The sequence below is a fragment of the Pelobates fuscus genome, chromosome 6 (genome assembly GCF_036172605.1).
Source record: "Pelobates fuscus isolate aPelFus1 chromosome 6, aPelFus1.pri, whole genome shotgun sequence".
Classification (NCBI taxonomy): domain Eukaryota; kingdom Metazoa; phylum Chordata; class Amphibia; order Anura; family Pelobatidae; genus Pelobates; species Pelobates fuscus.
Genome location: NC_086322.1, coordinates 122,613,654 through 122,639,768, shown reverse-complemented (window position 1 = coordinate 122,639,768; position 26,115 = coordinate 122,613,654). Strand labels below are relative to the sequence as shown.

General features: G+C 39.0%; 1 protein-coding gene across 1 annotated transcript in view; it reads right to left on the bottom strand.

Moving 5' to 3' along the window:
• Positions 1-2,117: 2,117 nt before the first annotated feature.
• NAF1 (nuclear assembly factor 1 ribonucleoprotein) overlaps positions 2,118-26,115 on the bottom strand; it is a 68,751-nt gene continuing 44,753 nt past the window's right edge. Inside the window, exons 7-9 of the mRNA XM_063460031.1 lie at positions 7,913-7,964; positions 6,417-6,519; positions 2,118-2,963 (exon numbers count right to left, since the gene is read on the bottom strand). Of these exons, the coding sequence (XP_063316101.1) occupies positions 2,506-2,963; positions 6,417-6,519; positions 7,913-7,964 (613 nt within the window). The 3' untranslated portion in view covers positions 2,118-2,505. The remainder of the gene's footprint in view (positions 2,964-6,416; positions 6,520-7,912; positions 7,965-26,115) is intronic.

Below are 26,115 nucleotides of genomic sequence, written 5' to 3'. Positions count from 1 at the left end.
ACTAGCACTTTTTAAGAAATTCACAGAGTTTGTTGTGAAAATTGACAAAATAATAATAGGCCACATCCTAAATCGCAGCTACTTCATGTCTACCTCGATACTGGAAGTTTAAAAATTTACCTACACGTAAAGAAATTTTGACCATGGTTTTAGATAGTAAAGCAAACGACTTGTCTTATAGAAAGAATACTCATTTGTATGCAAACCTTCAACATATTTGGGATAAATGAAACCTTACTGCTTATAGAATATATATTTTGTTAAGTTCAAAGATGTATAACTAGTTTTTTGTACATTATTCCATGTTTATTGTTATGGATGGATCCCATTTCTGATTTCTAGGTTTCCCTTCACCGAATAGTATGTTTAACTATTCGTTATTATTTGTTGTGAAATACATTATAACCTTAATAAAAATTATTTGAAAATAAAAATAACTAAACACTGGAGGCAGGTACTTACTCTGACTAATGGGAAGTCCCACCCTGCTTAAAAAGAGCAATTAGCCTGTATTACCTATTGTTTTAACTATAAAATACACAACATAAGTAAATTACATATAAATGTTTGACATATCTTCTTTTCAGTAAAAAAAAAAAAAAATAAATAAATAAATAGAACCCATATCTACTGGCACTGAATCATGAATATATGTGAAAGGGAGGGAGATTGAATGCTTCAGGTAACAACATTTCCAGTTGTTGAAGAAACCATACAGGGTTCTTTATTGACGTGCAGCAGGCACAAGTTAAGTAACTGTCAACATACCAGCACCAAAACAACTTTAGTTGAATGTTGCAGTTTTGGTTTATATACATGAAGTCCCAAGGAATTAACCATTAGATGAAAGTGCATTTGCTGGAGACTATTGGAAGGAGTCACTCGGTGTAGCAGAGGCACTTCTCAACAGAGGTACAAGTAGGTAAATGCTTTTAACTGAACGATTGTGAGTGCATTTTAGTTTCATATCTTTTTTCATGCAATAAATGGTAATGCCACATGAAGGCAAGGAGTCAAAATAAGGTTCCAGCTAAAGGCCTTCAACATGGTCTGTATAGAGCACAAACAGAAACTGTTTCCAGCAAAACAACTTTGGATTAAAGGACCACACCACACACATAAAGCACTTTGTGGCTTTATAAACAAAATCATTTACACCTAAATGGCAGAATGAAGAAGTGGCGTGGGATGGCAGGCCATGACCTATACACTGAAACATCTTAATTGGGCTAAAGCTGTTACACTTTTTTCCCAAATATTAAGCCACACATGTCTCCAGCTATAAGCAATAGAAAGAAAATCCTCTAGATAACACAATGGGACTTGAAAAAGTAAAAGGATATATTTGTAATGCATCTAGTGCCTGTCCAATGCCATAGAAGGGAGAACACAAAATAAGTTTGACCATTAGCGATCTCCCCTCCACTGTAACTTCCATTCCTCCACCCTGTAGATTGGAACATTAAGCTGTAGTTGTCTGGTAACAAGTGTGTCCATTTAAAGATGCAGGTGACTTTCTGCTGCTGAAGGATATTTGGTGTCAGATAGGCACTTTTATTAACACACAGTGGATAATGGCCATTTACAGACATTTATCCTCAGTAAATCATGGTATTTTTGCGTTTTGACGATTATTACTTATCAGACATGGCATTATATATGAATTGTTTAAATTATTATGATTGGACACAATTCAGTATGTACATGGCTGTGATGTGATGTATCATACTTCTCATAATGCTCTATATATAGTTCCTTCTACATCTTTTGTAGCATTTTACTCCGTGAAAATCAATAAACAAACCAAAAACATTAAAAAGTGTAACTAAAGATCACGAAAATAAATAAGCAATGTGGGCATCAAACTTTATTGTATCTACCTACAATTTTAGAAAATGATTAGCAGTGTAATTTATTCTCATTTAATCTTTTTAATAAAGTTTAGATTGTCAACTTTTGTTAAGATGTCATATTTTTTCTTAGCTTGCAATAAATTGATTCTTCCTTTTAAAAACACATTTTTTCACTTTCACTGATATGACGATTATGTATGCTCTACAAACTTTGAATTGTACACCAACTAACAGAATACAGTTCATCTATATGTAGAGACTCCTTCCTTTTTGTATTCACTCGTCTAGAATATTCAAATATTATACTTTATATTTATATTCAATTCTCATTCTATTTAATGTAACAAAAATGAAATTATAAAAAATAGTCTTCTGTACAGCTTTGTAGATAAAAAAAAACACATTTAAACTAGAAAAGTTCTGATTTACACCATACAAAAAAGTAACCTTTTTGAACCTTCAATAGAAATGATTCAAAATAGTTTAAATATATCTCAACTCATATCATACATATTTCTATGCTATAAACAAAACAGAAATGTTGTGTTACTTGTAATCTACTTAGGACAATAAAAGAAAACAAAAATCTTAAATCAGAACATGCATTATTTGTAGAGCAATGTTTAGATTGATATTCATTTTGTTTGCTTTCTTAAAAAGGAGAACCAAAGTGGGAAGAACTGGGGTTTTCTGGAGGTGGCGGAGGAGGAGGGGGAGGAGGCGGAGGAGGGGGAGGAGGCGGAGGAGGAGGGCCAAATCCAAATGATGCATTCTGCATATAATGTGCATGTGCGTTTGGATCAGGCCAAGCAAAGTTTGAGGGTGGTGGTGGATAAAAGTTGTGTGGATTTACATAGTGAGATCCATATGAACTTCGGGAACCAAAATTGTCATTTGGTAAAGGAAAATGAAATTCCTGAGACCCTGAATTGTGGAAACCATAAGGCTGCTGCATTAACGGATGCCCTGAGAAATATGGTCCATGTTGCTGCACAAATGTATTTTCATATGGACGAGAAGAACTGTCACGTGAAAAGCTTAGTTTAGATTCATTTCTTGAAAAGGATGCTGAAGAGTTTGTTGGTCTGCTCTTTTCTTGAGAATTATTTGCTTTAAGAAAGAAAGAAAAAAATTTAATTATTAGCGGCAATTGCAATGTTAATGTGCATTAGTGACATTTTTTTTAAACCTTACTTAATACCCCTTAATACATTGAATACATTTCAAACATATATGATATACCGAATATAACATTTGGAGATATCAGTCATCACACCTCCGTTCCAGCACCACCATTTCCTTGTCTTTATGAGTGTTACTCTTTATGTAACACCCGGTCCAACTGCTCCATTATTTTATTTGCCCAGTGTGGGAACACTTCCCTTAGCAGAAGCAGCTTACTGTTTGATGCTTAAATTGTAATTTTTTTTTTGGTAATGTCAGTCACTGCTACTATATTCCCTAACAAGTGCTAGCAGTGTTGGCTAGGGTTTTTTTTTTTTTTTTCCCTTAGTAACCACAGCACATGAACTGTGGTTGCTCTTCTTTGGAGAGAAGAAGGACCTCAGTGGAAGAAAGACCTATTCATTTACAGGATTTTCTTCCAATCCATACAATTGCTAGCAAAACTAGATAGATGAAATTGTATGCCCTTCAAATTAAGCAAAAATTGTAAGAGGTTTGCGGGTACTCTAATACAAGCTACAGAAAATATACCTGTCAAACAACACAAACTGGTCACATTTCAACTAGAATGGTTTTAATAAACAAAAAAAAAGTAAATCTATTAGCACAAAAGAACAAATTATCTTAATGATGACTTATTTCCTCCTACTTCCTAAATCTGCTCTGTCAACCTTAAATCTTTGTTTTGGAACACTCATAAAGACTGTTAGAATTTCACTGAAATTCCAAACACGTTTGAAGATGTCAATAGACAATGTAAAGACTATCCTAGAGATGACAAAAAGTAGAGCTACCACAGTCAAGCGAGCTTTAGTAGTTTTTGTGCTTGGAGTGAAAAAATTATTTGGTACGATCAATTAAACAGAAAGAGGCACATTTCGCAGGTAATATGACGTGCAAAGGAAAACGAGAAAGAAGAATGTAAGTGAAGTGTCAATAAACCCCATAACAGAAGCCACTGTTTAAATTTACATTATAGATTGACTCCAGAGTGGATGTTTATTTCTGAACAATTATTTTACCTCGGGACCTACTAATAGCCACATGTCTAAATGAAAGACAGCTATCCAAACACATTTACTATAGTCAATTGGTACTGTGTGTAAAACACTATTAAAGAGGAATATGCCGAGAGCATTCTACATAATGGTAGAACAAACAGTTTGTAAAAATATTAAGAAAAGGGAAGCGAAGAGATAATTAGGATCGAAGGGGATAAAAAAAAAGCTACAAGATTTTTGTGCAAAGAAAGAATACATATAAAATAACAAAAATCATAAAAACAGCTTCCAAGAACAAAAGCATTTTATTCACCATTGAAACTTGCAACAATTCAGAGTACATTTGTCTGTCGTTTTATTATTATATTAAATTCTGATCATTTATGTGAAAGGAGACAAATTGTACTAATCATGAAGTGCAGTGCTTTCTACATGGAAAACAATTATGGGCCATAAATCTGTACATAAATAAAAATGTAGTGGAATGTCAGCTGCAGAAATCCTTTTAAAATCAAATGTTTGACTACTACAATAATAAAAAGAGGATCAAAACAAAAAAAGAAGTTCTAGTACAGTGAAGCAAATACCAGGAATATTCCATTGGTTTCCATGGTGACTGCTCCCTTATAAGAAGTGTGTCCTTGTTTATTATACATAACATTCATTGTGTCTTATTTTGTTAATAAAATACTTTAGCACTTCTCTTACAGAAAATCTGTAACATTTTACCTTTACAGTTAAATAGCTTGGGACTGTTCTATTTACAAAGTGATTCTGCATTGGAAACATTTCTGTCCATGCTCATATATGTCTATGCAGGGACATCAACAACACGTCACACACACAATCACAAAATGGTGTGGGAAAGGCTGGGGATCTGAACCAAATACGGATGGAACATTAAAAAAAAAAAAAAAAACTGCATTTAAACAACCTATTTTTTTCTAACTTGTTAAGATCACACCAATACCTACCATAATATACACAATTTACAAAACCAAGACACTTGCAAATTGGATACAATTTAAGTCACAGACACCCAGATACAAAACTGTTATAAGCGATGTTCTAGCTAAAATGATGACTACGGGTCCATTTTCACAAACTAAGCACAGGCATAGGCAAGCTAAAGATCAAATATAAGAAAGCCAGGGAGGACCATTTTCTCAAAAAACGTATTAGAAAGAGATGCAAGCTAAAGAAGCAGGGTGTTGGTTCTCCTCAAATTGAAGTAAATCCAGGCTGCATGATGCCACTGGAAACGCTTGTATACCGACCTGTTTCGTCAGTGAGACTTTGTTAAGGTAAAGCAGCCTTATAAACCCCACCAATGATGCCCGTAATAGGTCACACATGTTTCCTGTTAATAATCCAAAAAGATGGCCCACCAGGATCATTATCGATGAATAATCCTAGTTTGAGTAAAGCGCCAAGAATACATTCCTGGCTGCTTCACTCACATTCCCTTCCAAGTGGCAATCTTTTACTTGGAAATAAAATCAATTAATTATAAAGGCGTACCTTTATATGAACCACCAAAATGATGGCTGCACAAGAATGGTGATACAGCTTCTGAACACATGCATATTAACCTTGCATAATAATTGCACAAATAAGGCCTTATGCATGATAAAAAGAGTGCATGAAAAAAACTGCATGCTCACAGCCAGATATCCATCTACCTTTGTTCCTTCTCTGCTGCTGGTGTACATGTTTATGCATTACTTAGGTGCATTGAACAAGAGGTTAATAACAAGGATGGAGTATCAGGTTCTGCCTATTGCTGACCTATCCAGAGGGATGATGGTTAATATACCTGAACAGGTCGTTCTTGGTTGTAATAAACAGCCCAGGTGGCACTCAAAAATATTGTTCTCCCCATACATTCTATAAAGTATAATGCAGAGGAAACTAATACTTAGATTAAAAATATTACCAAAGTCCCTGCACAAGTGTACTGTGTCAGGAAGTACCTTTATAAGCCCAATATCAAAGTTACAGATTTAGTTAATGCCCAATGTCGATTTGCAGATTCTTTATCCAATTCTTATTGACATATTGAAAAACAGATGAAATTATCTAATTATTTTATTACAAATAAATCTGCTGTAGAAAATTTTATTTGATAAACCTGCTTATTTTCACAGTCTCAAATATAAATCTAAATATTAATTTGGCATTCTTTTAGCACTTGTAACGTTGTATACTAACAAACTGAATTTGAGTGTAACCAACACACAGACGTTTAACAAAACAGAACATGCATTGTGCTTGTAACTACACTTCTTGATTCTAATTAGACAACGTTTAATAGGTATGTTGATGTTTGACATAAGTCATTTTTAAAGACATACACACATGCTAAGCAAAAACTTACATGTCTGATTCTGTTCAAACTTCTGTTTCCTTTTTCCTGCATTCTGAGACTTTTTCTTCTGCTTGGCTTCTCTCTCCTTTTCATCGTCACTGTAATCCAGTGCCTAATGAAACAAACAAACCAGTATATGAATAAGGAAAAACATTTTAACTTGCAGTTTCTTTTTCTATAATCTATTAAGTTTTTTTTCTAAATCTGCAGGTGGTAACTTTCACAACAAGATTGGTTCTTCCGATCTATTGGAATCATTCAGGATAATAAGTATTGTTTTGAATACACAGTGGTTGCAATCTGGTTTATTTGTGTACACACACACACACACACACACACACATATATATATTATGAATTATTATAAAATAAATAAAAATGTAAAACAAAATAATTTTTCACAGTTTTGGCAATAACATTTATATCAAAGTTTGTGGTACAGACTATATTTTTTACATTTTGGAACATACGTGTTGCATTTTTCCTGCGTAGACCTATGCTCAATGCATGCCCTAGACAATACCTTGTGCAGTTACAGTGCAATATAAGAGACATGATTTTGTTTTTCCAGCTTTAAAGGACCACTCTAGGCACCCAGACCACTTCAGCTTTATGAAGTGGTCTGGGTGCCAGGTCCAGCTAGGGTTAACCCATTTTTTTTATAAACATAGCAGTTTCAGAGAAACTGCTATGTTTATAAATGGGTTAAGCCTTCCCCCAAATCCTCTAGTGGCTGTCTCATTGACAGCCGCTAGAGGCGCTTGCGTGAAAATCACAGTGAGAGCACGCAGGCGTCCATAGGAAAGCATTGTAAATGCTTTCCTATGCGACCGGCTGAATGCGCGCGCAGCTCTTGTCGCGCGTGCGCATTCTGCCGACGGGGCGGAACGGAGGAGGATCAGAGGCAGAGATCTCCCCGCCCAGCGCTGGAAAAAGGTACGTTTTACCCCTTTCCAGAGCCGGGCGGGAGGGGGACCCTGAGGGTGGGGGCACCCTCACGGCACTCTAGTGCCAGGAAAACAAGTATGTTTTCCTGGCACTAGAGTGGTCCTTTAAGTGTAAATTTCCTTGGATGGACTTAATGAGTGTCTCATTTTGGAGCAGTTGGATAGTTAAGGCCTACTTTAAACAACTAAGAAACAAACTATCATATGTGTTAACATGATACAAGAGCTTATTGAAGATCCGGACAGATGTTTTCTAACCTATGGGTAATCAGTAAACCATCTTACTTCACCTTTTCGAATGGTACCCAAGGACCATTGTACTCTACACACTGTAGAGCAGACAGGATCACCTACAGAGCAGACAGGATCACCTACAGCCAATAATAGTGTCTATCAGCAAGCAGAATAAATGTCTACAAGAAAATTATACCAGTGAACTAAAGACATGACATGTAAGGTGCGCATGGATCAGGAGTAATTGTAAAACTCATCTCTTCTAACTTAAAATCATGAAGAGGGTACTTAACCACATAAAGGCAGTAATAAAAAATGATCTTACTTCTTTTGGTGGTTCTTGATCATTAGTCCAGGAAGCATCAGAACCTTTATCACTATGAAAACAAATGAGAAATCAAAATCATTATTTTACAAGATGCATTTTTAAAGATCACTAAATATTGGTAGCAGTATGGTTTCTCCCTGAATGAGCAAATATGAACCAGTGAAACAAAAAAAAGCCTAGTAATAGAAATATAAAAATAATGCATGGAACATGTCAAAACAGCAAAGGATTACTTTATCTGCTCTTGTCAACTTTCCATTCCTTTAAGCTGGCCTTGAAAAACGACATGACTTTAAATAAACCACGATAAGTACCACTTAAGAATATTTGCTATTTCAATATTTTGCTGAAGCTTCTGTTCATTTTGAAGAAATGGCATGTAAGTACAGAGACAGCATGCAACCTCAAACACTCCTCCTGCACATTAATTATGGACATATCTTTTTACAGCAGGCCATTTCTAAAAGTTACTATGGAGATGGAGTTTTTACGTCCAGTTTCATATCAATCTGTGTACAAAATATTTAATCAGGAAAGATCCAGAGAGTTCTCGTTTCCAAGTATGCCACAGGGACTATACTACTTCTCTGAAAGATTAGAGTATTAGGGATCGAACGATTATTGGTTTTGCCGATATTCTAATTTTTTTGTAAGTATCGGCCGTTTATTACTGGTAATACAGATAATGAGGTGGGCGGGCATGTCCATAAGGTGGTACAAGTGTCCGTCTTAGAGCGCACGGGCCTGGGGGGCGCTAGATTGGAGTAACTGGCAGGAGGTGGGCACACAGTGCTCCCTCTTGCCATGCACTCTGTGTAGCATGGCCGAACGGAGCAGTGCGCTCCGTGGTACAGGAACTTGTGTTTCCTGTATCCAGCGGGACTGAAAGGATGTGCTCACTGAGCTCACAGAGCACTTCCTGTCAATCCAGCCGGGTACAGGAGACTGAATCTCCTGTACCACGGGAGAGGGAAGTTACACTTTGGGAGAGGGGAGGGAAAGGGGGAGGAAAGAACACTATGGGACAAAGGAGTGAAGGAAAGAAGGAACAAACACTATGGGGGTGGGGTGGGGGAGGGGGAAGAACACTATGGGCCAGGGGAGGGAAGTAAAGAACACTATGGGAGGAAGAGAAAAATCGCTATGGGACAGGGAAGGGGGAAAAAGAGCATTAGGGGGGAGAGAGAGGAACATTAAGGGATGGTACTAAGGTACAGGGAAGGGAAAAGGAACACTGGGGTGGGTGGGTGGGGGTTAACAAAAAGATAAGGGAGAGGAACATTAAGTGGAATGTGGGGGTGGAGTTTACATGACAAATAATTACACACAGACACATTGCATCCACTACACAAACACGCACACTGCATTTACTAATCAAATACTCTCACTTCATCCACTACACACACACAAATATTCTTGAAAACATGAAAAAAAAATCTGACTGGCATATATATTTTGTGCATTTAACACTTAATTAAAAAAAAAAAAAAATTGCAAAAAAATATTTTTTTTCTCAAAACGGTAAATGTACAGAATATCGGTAAGCTATTGGCTTTTGCCCTGAAAGTTCACAGATTATCAGTATCGGCTGTAAAAAATTTTTTTAAAAATCAATATCGGTCGATCCCTGTAGAGGATATCTGCTGAATTTCTGATCTGGTTAAATTGGCATTGTTTTAGACACATTATACAATGTAACTTCTTCAGGACACAGCTTTTAAATTAAAGATCAGTGATATGAGGTGGTCATGGTGCCTGGAGACTAAATGTGCACTTATGGATATTGACCCCTCTGATGCCAGCGGTGTAACTCCACTAGAGATCAGGGATGGCTACGGTCAATTCTGTGTAATTACAGCGCAGAACACTCAAAAAACTCTGCACTTTACAATTGTAGCATGAGAGCAATTGTTTTCCTCTTTTTGCCAAAACAGTATTGTGACAAGTGGTCATAATACGATATAAATATTGAAGCTATGGGGAATCTAAATGCCCATTTAAAAGGTTGTAAGTCTTAAGAGAAGGACATCCATGATCAAAATAGTCTGTCATACATCCTGAAGTTGCTACATAATATAATAAAAGATCAATGGTACAAAGAAGTGTAATTTCTAACCATTCTGTAGCTCAAACATTGTTGTACAGTTCAACCTTGCAGCAGATATAGTATTAACCATTAACAGAAAACAAAAAAAAAACTACTTTTAAATAACTCATTGGTGTATTAAGAGAGTAGGAATATGTGTGTTATCTTTCCAGTCTGACTCTGGAGCGCACATTTGATCCTATTTGCCAAGGTCACCCATTCTGTCCTTCAGATCATCAATAATATGCCTAAAGCAACAACAAGATATATGGAAAGCAGAAATAGCAAGACCTTCAAAACACATTTGAAACAATACTACTGTTATTGGAGAGATATTTTGGTTTGCAAAAAAACTACATGACATTAACAGAAACCCTATATGTATGTATTTGTATAGTTCACACTCAAAATCTCTGTTTTCTAAAATAAAATAAAAAGTAAAAAAATAAAAATAAAAAAGCACAACACATTTGCACCTGTATTCTGAGTAACTCCGGCCTCTTGGGGCCTTCAGAACCAGTAGAGGTTGTGTTCCTCTTCAGGATCCAAAAAACAACTTTATTGAATTTCTAAATAGGACAATGACCATACATGACACTAGGTACTTTAATAAAAATGAAACCACTGGGCCACCTTTCAGCTTGCAATTTAATAAATATCCAAACTGCAGTAAGAAACAAATTATTCCACACACACCATACTGTTCTGGGTACCTAGATATGTTCCATAAAGAACTATGACAATGTGTTGCAATTCTGAGAAATCAACACCTGAACAGAAATTGTGGGAAACTGCTGCAAATCACATGTGTGCATTATGGAATATATTTACTTAAGATTATAATGTCCTTGAATATATTAGTCCGGCAAATGAAAAGAGGTACAGGCACTACGCGAAGTGAACTTAACAGCTTTTTAATGAAGCATTACAGGAACCTGTGTAATTTTTCATTAAAAAGTTGTTAAATTAACTTTGCCAAGTTCCTGTATTTGCTTTGAAGAATTTTATCCCATTGGGAGTGCAGTCCCCTTCGCTGGAAATTCTTGACATAGTGCAAAACATTTTATATATAACGTATACTTTTTTTTTTCACCATCAACTATAACTTATGGATGAATGCATTCAACTTATTCAGGAGAAACTATTTTGTTAAAACTGGTTACAAATTTTGACAAAAACAAAATAGGGCTCTTTCTGGTATGCAGAGACACCCCTCAACTCAGTTGCATAAATATTTCAGATTTAACACTTTCCCTTTAATGAACCTATGTATTTGAAGCAGGTAGAGGATCTGATTGGCTCATATGTATATGGAATGTTAAGACTTTATTTTGCCAGACTCCTTTGCTCATAAACCGTAACCATAATTCCTAAAACTCTTACAGAGTTATTTACTAAAGTGGGTATTCAAAGTGAATTCAGAGTGAGTTTAAAGATTTAGGCCAAAATAACTAAACTGTAAGCTTATCAGACAATGAATATTTCCATTTGGCTATTTACTTTGAATTCTCACTATTGTGAATAACTCGGTTAGAATCTAGTTTGGCAGTGATAACCAATGAGTATTTGTCAGGATTACAATTGATCCAACACGCCGTATTAGTAGCACACTTAGGAATAAGGATAACGTCTAACCGGACCTTAGAATGGCCGGACTTAAAGGAACACTATAGTCACCTAAATTACTTTAGCTAAATAAAGCAGTTTTAGTGTATAGATCATTCCTCTGCAATTTTACTGCTCAATTCACTGTCATTTAGGAGTTAAATCACTTTGTTTCTGTTTATGCAACCCTAGCCACACCTCCCCTGGCTATGATTGGCAGAGCCTGCATGAAAAAAAAAACTGGTTTCACTTTCAAACAGATGTAATTTACCTTAAATAATTGTATCTCAATCTCTAAATTGAACTTTAATCACATACAGGAGGCTCTTGCAGGGTCTAACAATCTATTCACATAGCAGGGGATAAGAAAATCTTAATTAAACAGAACTTGCAATAAAGAAAGCCTAAATAGGGCTCTCTTTCCAGGAAGTGTTTATGGAAGGCTGTGCAAGTCACATGCAGGGAGGTGTGACTAGGGTTCATAAACAAAGGGATTTAACTCCTAAATGGCAGAGGATTGAGCAGTGAGGCTGCAGGGGCATGTTCTATACACCAAAACTGCTTCATTAAGCTAAAGTTGTTCAGGTGACTATAGTGTCCCTTTAATATATCAGAGAATACTAACCGCGGTCAGGAACACAGAACGAAACACAGTTGCATGGAATAGCCGGTAGTCAGGGAAGTCAGAACAAAGCCAAAGTCAATAACCAAAGAAACACGATTTGGAACACACTCTCTCAGATACCCAGCAAAGGTAAACCACGACAGGGCAATAATTAGAAGAAACGAGTGAGTTTAAATATCCCTCTTGTGAATCCGATTGGTTGTACCTGGCATTTGACCCCAAAACATATGCTCCCGTCCTCTGCGTGACGTAACCGCACGTCGACACCACCGTGGACAGACGTAGGGCTACATAACAGTGCGGATCCGGATGTTGCAAAAGACCAGCCTTATGGCATAGGACCGCCGAGCAGCCCTTCTCCTGGAAAAGTGATTTATGTTGTGCATAGGATATGGAGAGGATGTATACGTGACAGTATTAAAGGAACACTACAGGCACCACAAAAGTTAGCTTAATGGAGTGGTTTAGGTGTATAGATCATGCCCCATGTAGTCGCACTGCTCAATTCTTTGCGATTTAGAAGTTAAATCACTTTGTTTACGCATCATTAGCCACACCTTCCCTGCCTGTGACTCACAAAGCCTTCCTAAACACTTCATGTAAAGAGAAATCTAATATCTAACCCCTTAAGGACACATGACATGTGTGACATGTCACGATTCCCTTTTATTCCAGAAGTTTGGTCCTTAAGGGGTTAAGCTTACTTTATTGAACATCTATTTTATTTGGAAAATATCTCCTGCTCTGTTAATAGGCTTGGAGAACCTGAAGGAGCCTCTTGTGTGTGTGGTCTCACAGAGGAGGAGATTAAAACTTCTAAAGCACGTTAACATCTGATTGGAAATGAAACTTTTTTAATACAAGCGGAGAGTCCCGGCCAGAAAAGGTGTGGCTAGGGCTGCATAAACAGAGACCACCAAAGTGGTTTAAACTCCTAAATTGCAGAAAATTGAGCAGTGAGACTACAAAAGCATGATCTAGACCAGGGGTAGGCAACCTTTTAGCAGCACTGTGCCGAAATATGATTGTAATGTCCCGTAGCGTGTTGGTCCTATTTCTTTAAATTGAGGTGTGCATGTTATACTGCATTTGCTTTGTATCGTTGTATTTGTGCGTATATGAGCTATTATATTGTATATGTCCATTAATAGTGTATCATGTATAATACCTATGAATTTGGGCTGTGTATGGGGGCTGCTTGTGGAATTGTGTGTGGATGGATATGTCACATTGTGTATTTGATAGTGTGTGTATGTGTGGGGCTGTTTGGGGTATTGCATGTGAGAGGCTGCATGTGGGGTTGTGTGCATGTATGTGGATTGTTGGTGGTGTCGTGTTCTTGCGGACTGTGTGTGTGTTTGTATTATTTGTATGAGGGGAGGGTTATTCTGCAGCTCTGAGGCTTCCCTGGGTTTTAGTGGGGACCAGGCTGGCCAGGTACAGCTCAAGGACAGAAGCTGCAACAGCAAGCTGTGGGCTGCTCTACTCCTGTGTGGATTCCCATTTACAAGTGCTGGGAGGAAGTGATCTGAGATCACTTGCTCTATGTGCTGCAATGCATAAATGGAGGATTGTCCTTCACCACCTTTTCGTATTAGCAGATATCTGAAGTTTCATTGGGACTCCTGACAGGCCAGAGCCTCTTTGGCTCTTGCAGCCTTGAGTGCCGTGCAAAGGCACCTCGAGTGCCATGCATGGCACTAGTGCCGTAGGTTGCCTACCCCTGATCTAGACACTAAAGCTGCTTCATTATGCTAAATTTTTGAGCAGTTTGAGGAAAAAAAACTAAACAAAAAAAAGTCTCCCTTGCACAAGAAGAAGCACCCCTCATTGGACACATTGATAATGCACAGTTTGCACTTTTGTAATGTCATTATCAATACTGTCCAATATGGACAGCATTTATAAGCTGATAGCACTGGGCTAACAATTCAACACACTAAAGGTCAGTCAGTGCAATGCATCAACAAAACTGATTATGTAGAAGTGTAACAGCAACAAAACTGAAGGCTTCCTGCACTTTAAAGGATTTGCTGAAATATACCTTGAAATACCTTTCTTTGGATTTTACCTCATAGTACATTTGCCCTCTAACTCACAAGATTCACTCACTCTAGTAAAAATGACTTCTTGTTCACTATGCACATCTGTATCGCTAATCCTCACCTACAGGTGTATCAAATGAGTGAGTAAACAAAATTAAGATAAAATCCATCTAGAGATTGTGGTACTGGCTTGTCTGAAAGGCTATCCACCCACAGCTTTTGGATATTTAGCCAGGGATATTACAAGTAATTAAGATTTTCCACCAGATTGTGCAACAAAGCCAGCACTTTCTTAAACCCTGCAGATTCAAAGTTGAAAAGAAGGCATTGCTGCAGATTTCCAAACCAAAAAAAAAAAAAAAATTCAATCTGGGAAGGGAGACCTTCTACACAGACTATTGCATCATCACAAAGGGAAGAGAAGAATACACGTGGGTGCTCAACTGCTATTCCTTGATAAAGGGAAATCAACCATTGATGCATACATACTAATAGGGTAGTTCTATTTGTATTACACAAATCATTTTAAATATCATGCAAAAGATGCATTTACAATGGTAAAGTTTGGAGAAATCCACCGATACCAAGATACTTCATTTGATCTATGCACCATTTAAAAAAACTGGTTGAGCAGAACCACATTTTCCTGACGGGGAGGCATGACATTTAAAACTTAATACTTAGCTTAAGGTTAGACAATGAACCGTACGCATTAAAATGCAGAGATCATGTTTGAGAGGGGACATTAGGGCTGTTCTACAAAAAAAGAAAAAAAACTCCTATGCTGCAAATCGAAAATCCTAATTTTGATGATGCACCAGATCACAGTTCGAAAAGGTTCAAGAGACCAGGTAAACTGTGGGATAAGACGCAACCCTGTCAAATCCAATTTCTGATATATGCATCTTCCGATAGGGCGCCATTTATCCAGACCTATTAGAGACCGTATACAAAACATATTCAAGTCCTCCTGGTAAAATGCCTTTTCGGTATCCGTGAACGGCAGGATCAAAGGTTGACACAAACCGTAAGAAATGTGCTGCTACCATGCTCTATGACGTTGCTCTATGACGTTGCTGTAAGAGGAGAGGTAAGTAAAAAATACATAATGGTAAACCAACACCAGGAACCTCTTGGCACCACAACAACTTCATTTTAATGAAGTGGGCCTGGTGAACGAAACTGTTCCTTTAAATTAAATTACATTACTCTGTAAAGAATAATGTTTTCAACAACAGTAACGCTTTAAAAAGGATTTCAAAATTCCAAGTCCATTCAAACTTAAGGTCACTGTATTCCTTTTCCACTCATTTGGTGTTTATCTGTTGTAAAAACAAATCACTGTTCCAGCCTTAGAGGTTTCCAGTTTGCAATAAGGTCTTTAAGGATCTTATTAATGTTAGAAAGAGCTTTGTTGGATGAGCTCTCTGGGGATAGGAGTATAAACTTTGGATCCTAAAACTGTCAGAAAACCAGCAACATAATTCTCCACAGCTATTACATTAGCTGTAACAAACTGTTCAAACCTTTTAATGCTAGAGACGTGGCAGTCATCATTTTAATCAAACTCCTACATCACCCCAAAGAGAGCCATTATCAAGGTTGCTCAGTTAAGCCCCACTGCCAACTGTTCCATTTTTATACAGATAATCAGGACACTATAGGTTTTTTTGGAATGGCTCATTGATAAAACCTTCGCCCATTTTTGAATACATTATAAATATATATTATAAATATATTTAACTCATTATGAAGGATAAGCAAGTGGTGAATAACCAATACTATGGCTACTATTTGCCTAGTCACAGCTGCGTTGCAGTTTTGTTAACTGGGATGTATGCTACATTCTGTAAATGCAATAAATATCCATTAGGGATTAAGGAATCATTACTTTATTACCATATTTGTGGTTTATGTTATTTACAGCTACTCTAAGAAACTCATTGTATGTTTGGACTAAGATTTATTGACATTCCAACCAATGAAATGTTTTTGACCAGTAATTCTACTGTAAGTTATTTTTACTTGGCAGGTGGTGATCTTTCACTTATAGGTTCTTGTCTGTATTTTGTATTTTATATGTCTTTGGTTTGGTGTGTTTGGTGAGACAACCAACAGGAATAACTTTGCATTAAGTTTGGGTATTGTGTTATTCACTTTTTGTACTGTATGCTACTATCTCCTGAACTGATGACAGCAAATGTGGCAGAAAAAATCTTGACTGGAGAAGGAAGTAAAATTATCCTCTAACATCATTGTGCTGGAGCTCATTCTAGCTGTGGAGATAAAAAACAAAAACAAAACACTGCATATATAAGCCTTACTGATCAGGGAGAACAGAGTCACCTGTGCACCACAACCTCTACAATGAAGCAAAGCTGTAAACGTGTTTACAGTGACGATTAAAAAGGGTATAATGGGAAATTACAGGATACAAAATAAAACAAATGATCTGTCTAATGCATTATAACATTTAATCATTAAAAAAGTAGTGCAAATACATATTGATTTGTAAATTTTCTAATGCTACAGACACTTGCTGCCTTATTAACAGCTATTTCCATGCAGTTATAAGGCATGTGCCTTCATGAATGATGGGGTAGGGTAGTCTCTGCACCATCAATTTTGCAATTAAGCAAGTTGTTACGGTGCTTAGAGTGGCTTTTTAGTAAGTGCTGCTGTTTCTGTTACACAAAATATTGTTTTTATTAAAGATTGCAACAGCTAATCCAAAATATAAGAATGAAGAATAACGGACTTCCACTATGCAAATAATATATGCATAATACCATACATGTGTGCTTATATAGTGTTATACCATTAAATGGAAAGAAAGGACACTGCAATCAAAATCACTATATATATTTTCTATTATAAAAATTTACTATACTAGACAATGCAATTAAACGTCAATCCAAAAAGCTGAAGAAATGCTATTTTTATTTATAAAAACATAATTTTTTTTTAAAATGGAGTCAATTAAGGTAAACCCAATCCATTTAACCCCTTAAGGACCAAACTTCTGGAATAAAAGGGAATCATGACATGTCACACATGTCATGTGTCCTTAAGGAGTTAAATTCTTACTTGTATTCAAGCCTGAATCTGCTGGCTTTTGTTCCTGTTTCCTTTAGACCTGCTCACTGCCATCAGCAGAAATGGTAGCCCAATCCAATCACAATGCTTCCCCATAGGATTGGCTGAGACTGACAAGGAGGCAGATCAGGGGCAGAGCCAGCACAATTCAAACAGCACTGGCCAATCAGCATCTCCTCATAGAGATGAATTGAATCAATGCATCTCTATGAGGAAAGTTCAGTGTCTGCAGAGGGAGGAGACACTGAATGTTGGGATGCATTTTAGGCAGCCATGACCCAGGAAGGATCTCTAACAGCCATCTAAGGAGTGGCCAGTGAAGTTATCACAAGGCTGTAGGGTAAACACTGCATTTTCTCTGTAAAGACAATGTTTACAGCAAAAAACCTGAAGGTAATGATTCTACTCACCAGAACAAATTCAATAAGCTGTAGTAGTTCTGATGACTATAGTGTCCCTTTAAATGCTCAAAGCCCAATACTAGTTTGAGATATAAAAGGACTAAGGAACAAAGAAATTGATTTACAACATAGAATAGGACAATAACATAAAGCAACGCTATAGTCCAGTGGTTCTGGTGTCTACAGACTATCCATAGAGTCCATACAGGACAAGTTTGTTCATCAGCATTTAGGGAATCACAGAAAAACATCAGGATAAAATCGTAGAAAAAGAATGCCCATTCATTGTAGTCAAAAAAGTAAATAGATATGGCAAGATAATAGAACAGCAGTCCTCATGTATGCTATATTGGTCCAAGCATGTGGAAGTGAAAAAAGTTGTGAGTAAAAGTATAAAAAGTCCAAAACTTGAGCATGGAACCACCCGCAGCTGCTATACAGGGGACATCGGTGCTGGATTCAGTTAAGTTGCTTAAGGGGTTTTAACCCCTTCAGCCCCACAGGAGGGGGGCACTCCAGGAGCCTATATTGTTAGGAAAACATATAAATGTGCCTCCTATATAAATTGCAGACACCGCCATCCTCTTCTGGCTAGTGCTCTTCTGCTCCTCATGCTTCAGCACCAGAAGCAGACGTCACTGCTGTACTTGCACACATGCAAGAGAGTATAGCATTTAGGTTTACTAAGCATCTTGCAAGACCTACGGCATCCTCCATATAGCCAATTCCTGCAGCAGTCACTGGTGGCAAGACTTCAGGTGAGGCAGATGTCTTCAGGTGAGGCGGCTGCTTTTTCAGCCCAGGAAGTCGCCATAGCCCTAGTGGAATGAGCCTTTAACGGGAATCTAAGGGGAATCCCTTTGGATTGATAAGCCAACCTGATGGTATTTGTCAGCCATCTGGCCAAAGAGGGTCCAGAGACAGCACAACCCCTGTTAGTGCCTTGAACGTATACAAATAGATGATCTGAGGATCTAAACCCCTGAGTCTTCTGAAGATAGATCTTCAGGGATCTTCTAACATCTAGGAGATGCCACTTTCTTTCCAGATCCGATGTAGGAGATTGACAAAAAGCCGGCAGGACAATAGGTTGGTTAATAGCAGCACTTGAGATAACCTTAGGCAAAAAAGAAGGCTTGGTGTGCAGGACCACTTTGTCTTGATGTAAAATTGTGAATTCCGGAGAGGAAGAGAGAGCTCGGATCTCACCTACTCTTCTAGCAGAGGTGATAGTCACCAGGAAAGCCGCCTTGAAGGTAAGCAGCTTGATAGGAACCTCCAGTAATGATTCAAACGGAGGTTTCACAAAGGGCTTGAAGCACCAGAGACAGATCCCAGGTAGGAAAAGGTACTAACTTGGGAGGCCTCTTCAGCCTTATGGACTTAAGAAATCTTCGCACAAGCAGGTTTGAGGCAATGTCACAAACCAGGAAGTGACTTAGAGCTGAAATCTGGCCTTTGAGCGTAGATACCCCTAGGCCGGCTTCAAACCCATCTTGCAAAAAAGAAAGAATTTCCGGGATTGAGGCTTTGGCAGGATCCGAACTTTGAAGTGAACACCAGGTTCTGAACTTCATCCAAACCCTGAAATAGATTTTCAAAGAGGACAAGCGGACAGAAGACAGCAAAACGTCACATAAATGGTCAGAAAGACCATGACCTTGAAGGATCATCCATGCAGCAACCATGCCGTCAGGTGAAACATCTCCAGGGTTTCTACAGGAAGAGTCACATTCTCTAATATGTGAGAAGAGACTGGGAGAGGCCAACGTGAGATGGTCATGTTTTCCACTTCTGAAAACCAACTTCTGTTCGGCCAGAAGGGCAGGACTGCCAAAATTCTTGCCTTCTCCCATCTTATTTTCTGAACAATCCATGGTATAAAAGCGATAGGAGGGAAAACATAAGCCATGTTGAAGTTCCAAGGGATCGAGAGACCGTCTAGGACATCTGGGTAATCTCCTGTACGGAGAGAAGCAAATCTTTGTACTTTTCTGTTTCTCCTTGTGGCCAACAAGTCTATCTCTGGCCTGCCGAAGCGTGAAACCAGCTCCAAGAAAACTTGGTTTGATAGCGCCCAGTCTGCCTGAGACCAATGGCTTCTGCTAAGGTCGTCTGCAATAATGTTTAGAGACCCTCTGATATGACTAGCTGATATTGCGAGAAGATTTGCTTGGGCCCAAGACATTATGTGGTAGCAGAGATCTTGTAGAGCTTTCACCTTTGTGCCTCCTTGGTGATTCAAATAAGCCACTGTAGTGGCGTTGTCCGACTGAATCCTCACTGTCTGATTGGTGATGACTGAACTGAAGGAAACCAGTGCCTTCCAAACCGCTTTTAATTCCCTGAAATTTGAGGAAGCACATGCCTCTTCTCTGTTCCAAAGACCTTGATGGAACTGAGAACCTACCCCCAACCCGTCTGGGAGGCATCTGTGGTTATCGTAATCCACTGTTTCTGTGCAAACGATAGGCCCTTTGAGATGTTGCTTCTGTCTTTCTACCAGTTCAGTTGTCTTTTCACCCCTTCGGATAGGTGGAAGGCAGAGTCTAGATCTTCCTGTTTTCGTGTCCATTGGGAAAGAATGTCCCATTGTAATGGTTTTGATTCCGCCTTTGCCCAGGCTACTGCCGGGATTGCAGAAGTGAGGAGGCCTAGTAACCTCATAGCATCCCTGATTGAGCTTAGGTTTTTTTGCAGCTTTGATACGGCTTTTAAAATCCTCATTTGTTTCTCTATTGGTAGAAAAAGAGAGAGGGACTGTGATTCTACCCGAAGACCCAAGAATTCTAGACTCAGTGATGGAGTCAACTTGGATTTTTCCAGGTTCAGGATCCAACCGTGATCTTTTAAAACCTTCAGCGCAATCTTGAGATGAAGTTTTAGCAGTTGACTTGATTGGGCTTTCAGGAACCAATCGTCCAGGTATGGAACAATCGAGATACCTTTCAGATGTAAAACTGCTGCTATGGGTGCCAGGATTTTTGTAAAAACTAGAGGAGCTGAGGACAGGCAAAAGGGAAGAGCCTTGAATTGCAAATGGAGAATCCTTCGCTTTCTTGTTAGAACCGCAAATCTGAGAAACTTCCGGGAAGATTCTGAAACCGGTACATGGAGATAAGCATCTTTTAAATCTAACTTTACCATGTAATCTCCCTTGTGTAAAATGTGCGTTACAGACAGAATACTTTTCATACGGAACTTCTGGTACGGTATGCAGGTTTTGACTTGTTTCAGGTCTAGGATCGGCCGAAAGGATCCATCTGGTTTTTGAACCAGGAAAAGGCGTGAGTAAACTCCCTGAAATTCCCTGAAAAACGTTTGGGTACCTTCTCTACCACATCTTTTCTTAAAAGAAGAAGAGCTCTGTTTTTACCCTTGAAGGATAGCTTGACAGTAGGAAGGATGGATGTGGTCTTGACGAAAACTTTATTCTGTAACCTTCTGAAACGGTTCTTATAATCTACCCATTTGAAGTACTCTTTTTCCATTCGTGGGCGAAGAACCGAAGGCGTCCTCCCACTCTTTTGGCGTCAAAACTTCCTCTTTTTGTCATGCCCCACTGGCTGTTGTTTCCACCATGTTTTTGAAACCTGCGAAACCGCCCTTGGTAACGAAAGGACCGCTGACCCTTGTACTGAAATCTTTTATATCCCTGGGTTCTTGATTCCAGAGGTAGGGCTTTCTTTGTTTCCGACATCTGTCTAATATTGTCTTCCAAAGGAGTACCAAAAAGTTTGTTCCTCTCAAAGGGTAATTCACATAAGGCTGCCTTACATGCTGAATCAGCTGTCCTGCTGATAAACGAAGAAACTCATCAGAGGCATCCGAAAGGAATTCATTGGATAGTTTCAGTAGGAACATGAGATGGGAAGGATCTGTATCGAATTTTCCCATAAGGGAATCTTCCAGGGCTTGTAGCCAAACGCTCTGAGCTCTGAGAACCGCTGAACCTGCAATTTCAGCTCTGCACTGATATCCTGCGGCCTGAAATATTCTTCTACATGAAGTTTCGGCTCGTTTGTGCATTGGGTCTTTAAGTCCTGAGACTTAGCCAATGGGTATAGTGGTTTTCTTTGACAGCTGGGCAATCTGAATATCCACTTTAGGAAGATCTTCCCATTTTTCTTCAGACTGTAGCTTGAACAGCAGTTTAAAATGCTTTGAAATAAACGCACGTCTTTCAGGATTCTTCCATTCTCTATAAAGGAGATCCAAGATTTTAGGAGACATTGGTAAACCTTTAACCTTACCCTTGGTAGGTTCAGTTTCTTGTACAGCTGTCGTCACTTCTTTAATAAATTTCTTCAGCTCTTCTGGTGGAAAGCCCTCCTCCACACTTGAAGCCAGGCTGGAAATATCCGAAGGTGAAGAAAAAGAGCATTCTCCTGAAGAGACGTCAGACACAGAAGGAGATCTATTCCTCCTACGTTTTTTAGGCAGTTTTTCTTGAATAGCCGGTTCTTTCTTCACAGCATCTTTAAAAGATTCAAATGTCTGGGACAAATTTTCCTGAAACCAGCCCAGGAAGGATGCCATATCAGTTTGCTTGGCTTTTTCTAGCAATTCTGTTGAGCACTGATTGCATGTCTTTTTGCGATATCCGTCAGGTAGAGGTACAGCACATTCCAGACAACATAAGTGCTTAGATTTGCTTGTGGCTTTTTTCGGAACAGATGCTGACATCTTGTCTTTATCTGTCTTATCCGGAGATATAGGACTGGACATATCTGTGGGAAAAAAACACCAGCATAAAATAATTCTAAGAGCATGCATAATGATAGGTGAAGAGGAGAGTTTAAAGTGTTAAATCTCACCTCAAATCACCTAAGATCCGTGTAGGAGGGCTGGTGACACGGAGAACCAGGACTGTACACCCACCCTTGGGGTCAGGAAGGTTCTGCACAGCTTTATAAGTCAAAATTTTGAATTTGGCGCCAAACACAGTTTCGCGCATGCTCAGTAGCGCGATTCTGTGTTTGGTGGAACGCAACGCCTCCCGGACGTGCGTTCCACCGCTGTGCGCATGCGTAACGATCAACTCACAGAAATGCCACAAATAGCAAGTACCCGGTCGCGTTCCGTAACGCGAAACCGGAAGTACTATTGCCGCTCAGTTCCCGCCCAGCGAGCTATCGGGCACTCACCTCCCGGTCAGCAACCTGTGCTGACCGCACCAATTCTCCACCTGCACTGTGGGGAACCTGTCCGTCCCGTTGTCGGGACAAGAAGAACTGGTATGAGACCCTGGCTTGCAGATTATATGGATGCAGCAGGCGGAGCACAGCAATTAAATTTTAAGAAGGGGGAGCTTCTTGTCCAGAACCATAAGGAACATCCCACTTGTAAGTACTGCCACTATACGAAGGGAAAATACTGAGGCAAAGTAGTCCCAACTATGTCTCAGTATATATTTTGAATGTGTTAGAATTTCAGTGACATTCCAATAAAGTAATTATGATTATTTCATAAGGATTCTAGCTTTATGAAATGTTCATTTTGCGGACACCAAATCAAATTACAGATCACTTGGTGTGCATAAAGTATTCAGGGGAGATTTATCCAGTCATAAAAAGGCACTCTACGGGGCAAAGTACTAAAAGTCCAATCACCATAGAAAGTTTCTCTGCAGTTAGCACTTTTAACTGAAAGTAGCACATAATTTGCCTTGATAATATCACATTATAATTTCAGAAAAATCCAAAATACACCACAACCACTTATGTTATAAATGTGAACATAAACATGTATTCCTGACACTATAGTGCTGGAATCAATATAGTCTTCTGGTCCTCCTCGCCATGAAAATTAAAGGTTTATAAAGCTTACATTTTCTCCAACGCTGCGCTTGCCACATCACATAAAAAGGCACTTGGAGCTTTTATGCATCCACGACAAAACACTCTGCTGCACCAATGGACTAGTAAGCACCTCTAGTGGAGGTCTTAGTGACTGTCATTAGAGGTGTTACTAGCCAGCAATGTAAACACTTCATTTTCTCTGTAAAGGCATTGTTTACAGTGCTAAGACTGCAGGGACATGCTATAGATAACCACTGCATTAAAGCAGCACGGTCACTGTCTGGGGTCCTTATGAACATAATCACATTGAGACCTAGAGAGCAATTGGCACAAGAACAATATTGTACATTTTGCTCTTGATGAATAGACCAAAATATGTTCTATAAGTAGACTTATATATAAAACAGGTGATCAGGCCCATGCTGCAGCTGACTTACTTATACTCTACATATTAAAATGCTAATAGTAATAATTAGCAAGCAAAAAGTTAACTGATATTTTTCCAATTCATTGTTCTTATCGGTGTGATCATTAAAACAGAGACAAATGAAATATCCACCAACCAAAATGTTTAGTTAAAATGAGTAACCCAATTTAACAAACTCAATGCTTCTTTAATTTCAATGCATTATGCATTGGATAGTATTTAGAGCATAAACCAATTTGTCCTGTTGCTAATAAACCCTCTCTTGCCAACTGATACTCTGGATGAAGCTTCCCAGAATACCGTGTTTCACCCAAGGCAGGCAATTCAATTTGGCTATAAGCACTTATCAAAAGAAATACATGCCAGTCTTTCATGGCTTTTTAATGTCAAGGCAAATCTTAGAACAGGACTTGACAAATTTGCTTGGAATCTAGGAGCCAGCTAAAAATGTTAGGAGTCAGTTTTTGTTTTTTTAAACTAGTGAAGTTTAATTTACGAGAAATATACAATTCTTAAAGGGGCACTATAGTCTTTAGAACCACTACAGCTTAATGTAGTTGTTCTGGTGCCTGTAGTCTGTCCCTGTAGCTTTTTCAATGTAAACAATGCCTTTTCAGAGAAAATGGCAGTGTTTACATTGCTGCCTAGTAAAACCTCTAGTGACAGTCACTCAGACGTCACTAGAGAGTCCTGTGTCAGTGCTGCACAGTGTGCAGTACCTTTGTTCAGCGTCTCCACGTTCTGCATGGAGCTGCTGAATGTTACCAATAAAGAACATGCACAATATACTCCCAATGCTTTCCTATAGGTTTAGCGGAGATCTTAAAGCTTGATTAACTCACCCATGAAGGCAGGACAAGCAGCGGAAAACTGGCACTGCGTGGAAAAGAAGGTGCGTAAAAACACCTCTCTTGTGATCGGAGGGGTGCAGGTACCTAAACACACACACGCATACTGACAGAGAGAGAGAGAGACGGGCACAGGCACATAGAGAGAGAGACGCACAGGCACATAGAGAGAGAGAGAGACACGCACAGGCACAGAGAGAGAGAGAGAGAGAGAGAGAAAGACACGCACAGGCACAGAGAGAGAGACAGGCACACAAAGAGAGAGAGAGAGAGAGAGAGAGACACAGACAGGCACAGAGAGAGAGACAGGCATAGAGAGAGAGAGACAGGCATATAGAGAGAGAGACAGGCATAGAGAGAGAGAGAGACAGGCATAGAGAGAGAGAGAGACAGGCACACAGGCTAGGGATCGACCGATTATCGGTTTTACCGATATAATCGGCCGATATTCTGTATTTTCGGCAATATCGGTCAATATAGATACCGATATTGCCGATAATACCTCCTAGGACCGCCAGGCTCATTACAAGCCCGGCGGTCCTGGGGGGGGGCGGGCAGCAAGCATTTACTCACCTCCCAGCAGCTCCTCCAGCTCCCCAGTGTAACTCTCGTGAGACCCGCGGCCGTCAGAGCGTTGCCACGGGTTACCATGGCAACGCTCTGCGCTGGCCGCGAGAGTAAAACAGGGAGCTGCTGGGAGGTAAAACAGGGAGCTGCTGGGAGACCCGCCCCCCCCAAAGCTCAGCCAATGCCACTGGACCACCAGGGACTTTCATAACCCCCCTCCCTGGCCAGGCAACAAGCAGGGAGGGGGGACAACAGAAATAATAATTAAACACACACACACTCCATTATATACACATACTATACAAACACACTGTGTATATAATGCAGTGTGTGTTTGCATAGTGTGTGTGTATATAATGCAGTGTGTTTGCATAGTGTGTGTGTATATAATGCAGTGTGTTTGCATAGTGTGTATATAATGCAGTGTTTGCATAGTGTGCACACTATACAAACACACTGCATTATATACACACACTACACAAACACACTGTGTATATAATGCAGTGTGTTTATATAATGCAGTGTGTGTATATAATGCAGTGTGTGTATATAATGCAGTGTGTGTATATAATGCAGTGTGTTTGTGTAGTGTGTTTATATAACACACTACATTATATACACACACTATGCAAACACACACACTCTGCATTATATAAACACACTACACAAACACACTGCATTATATACACAGTGTGTTTG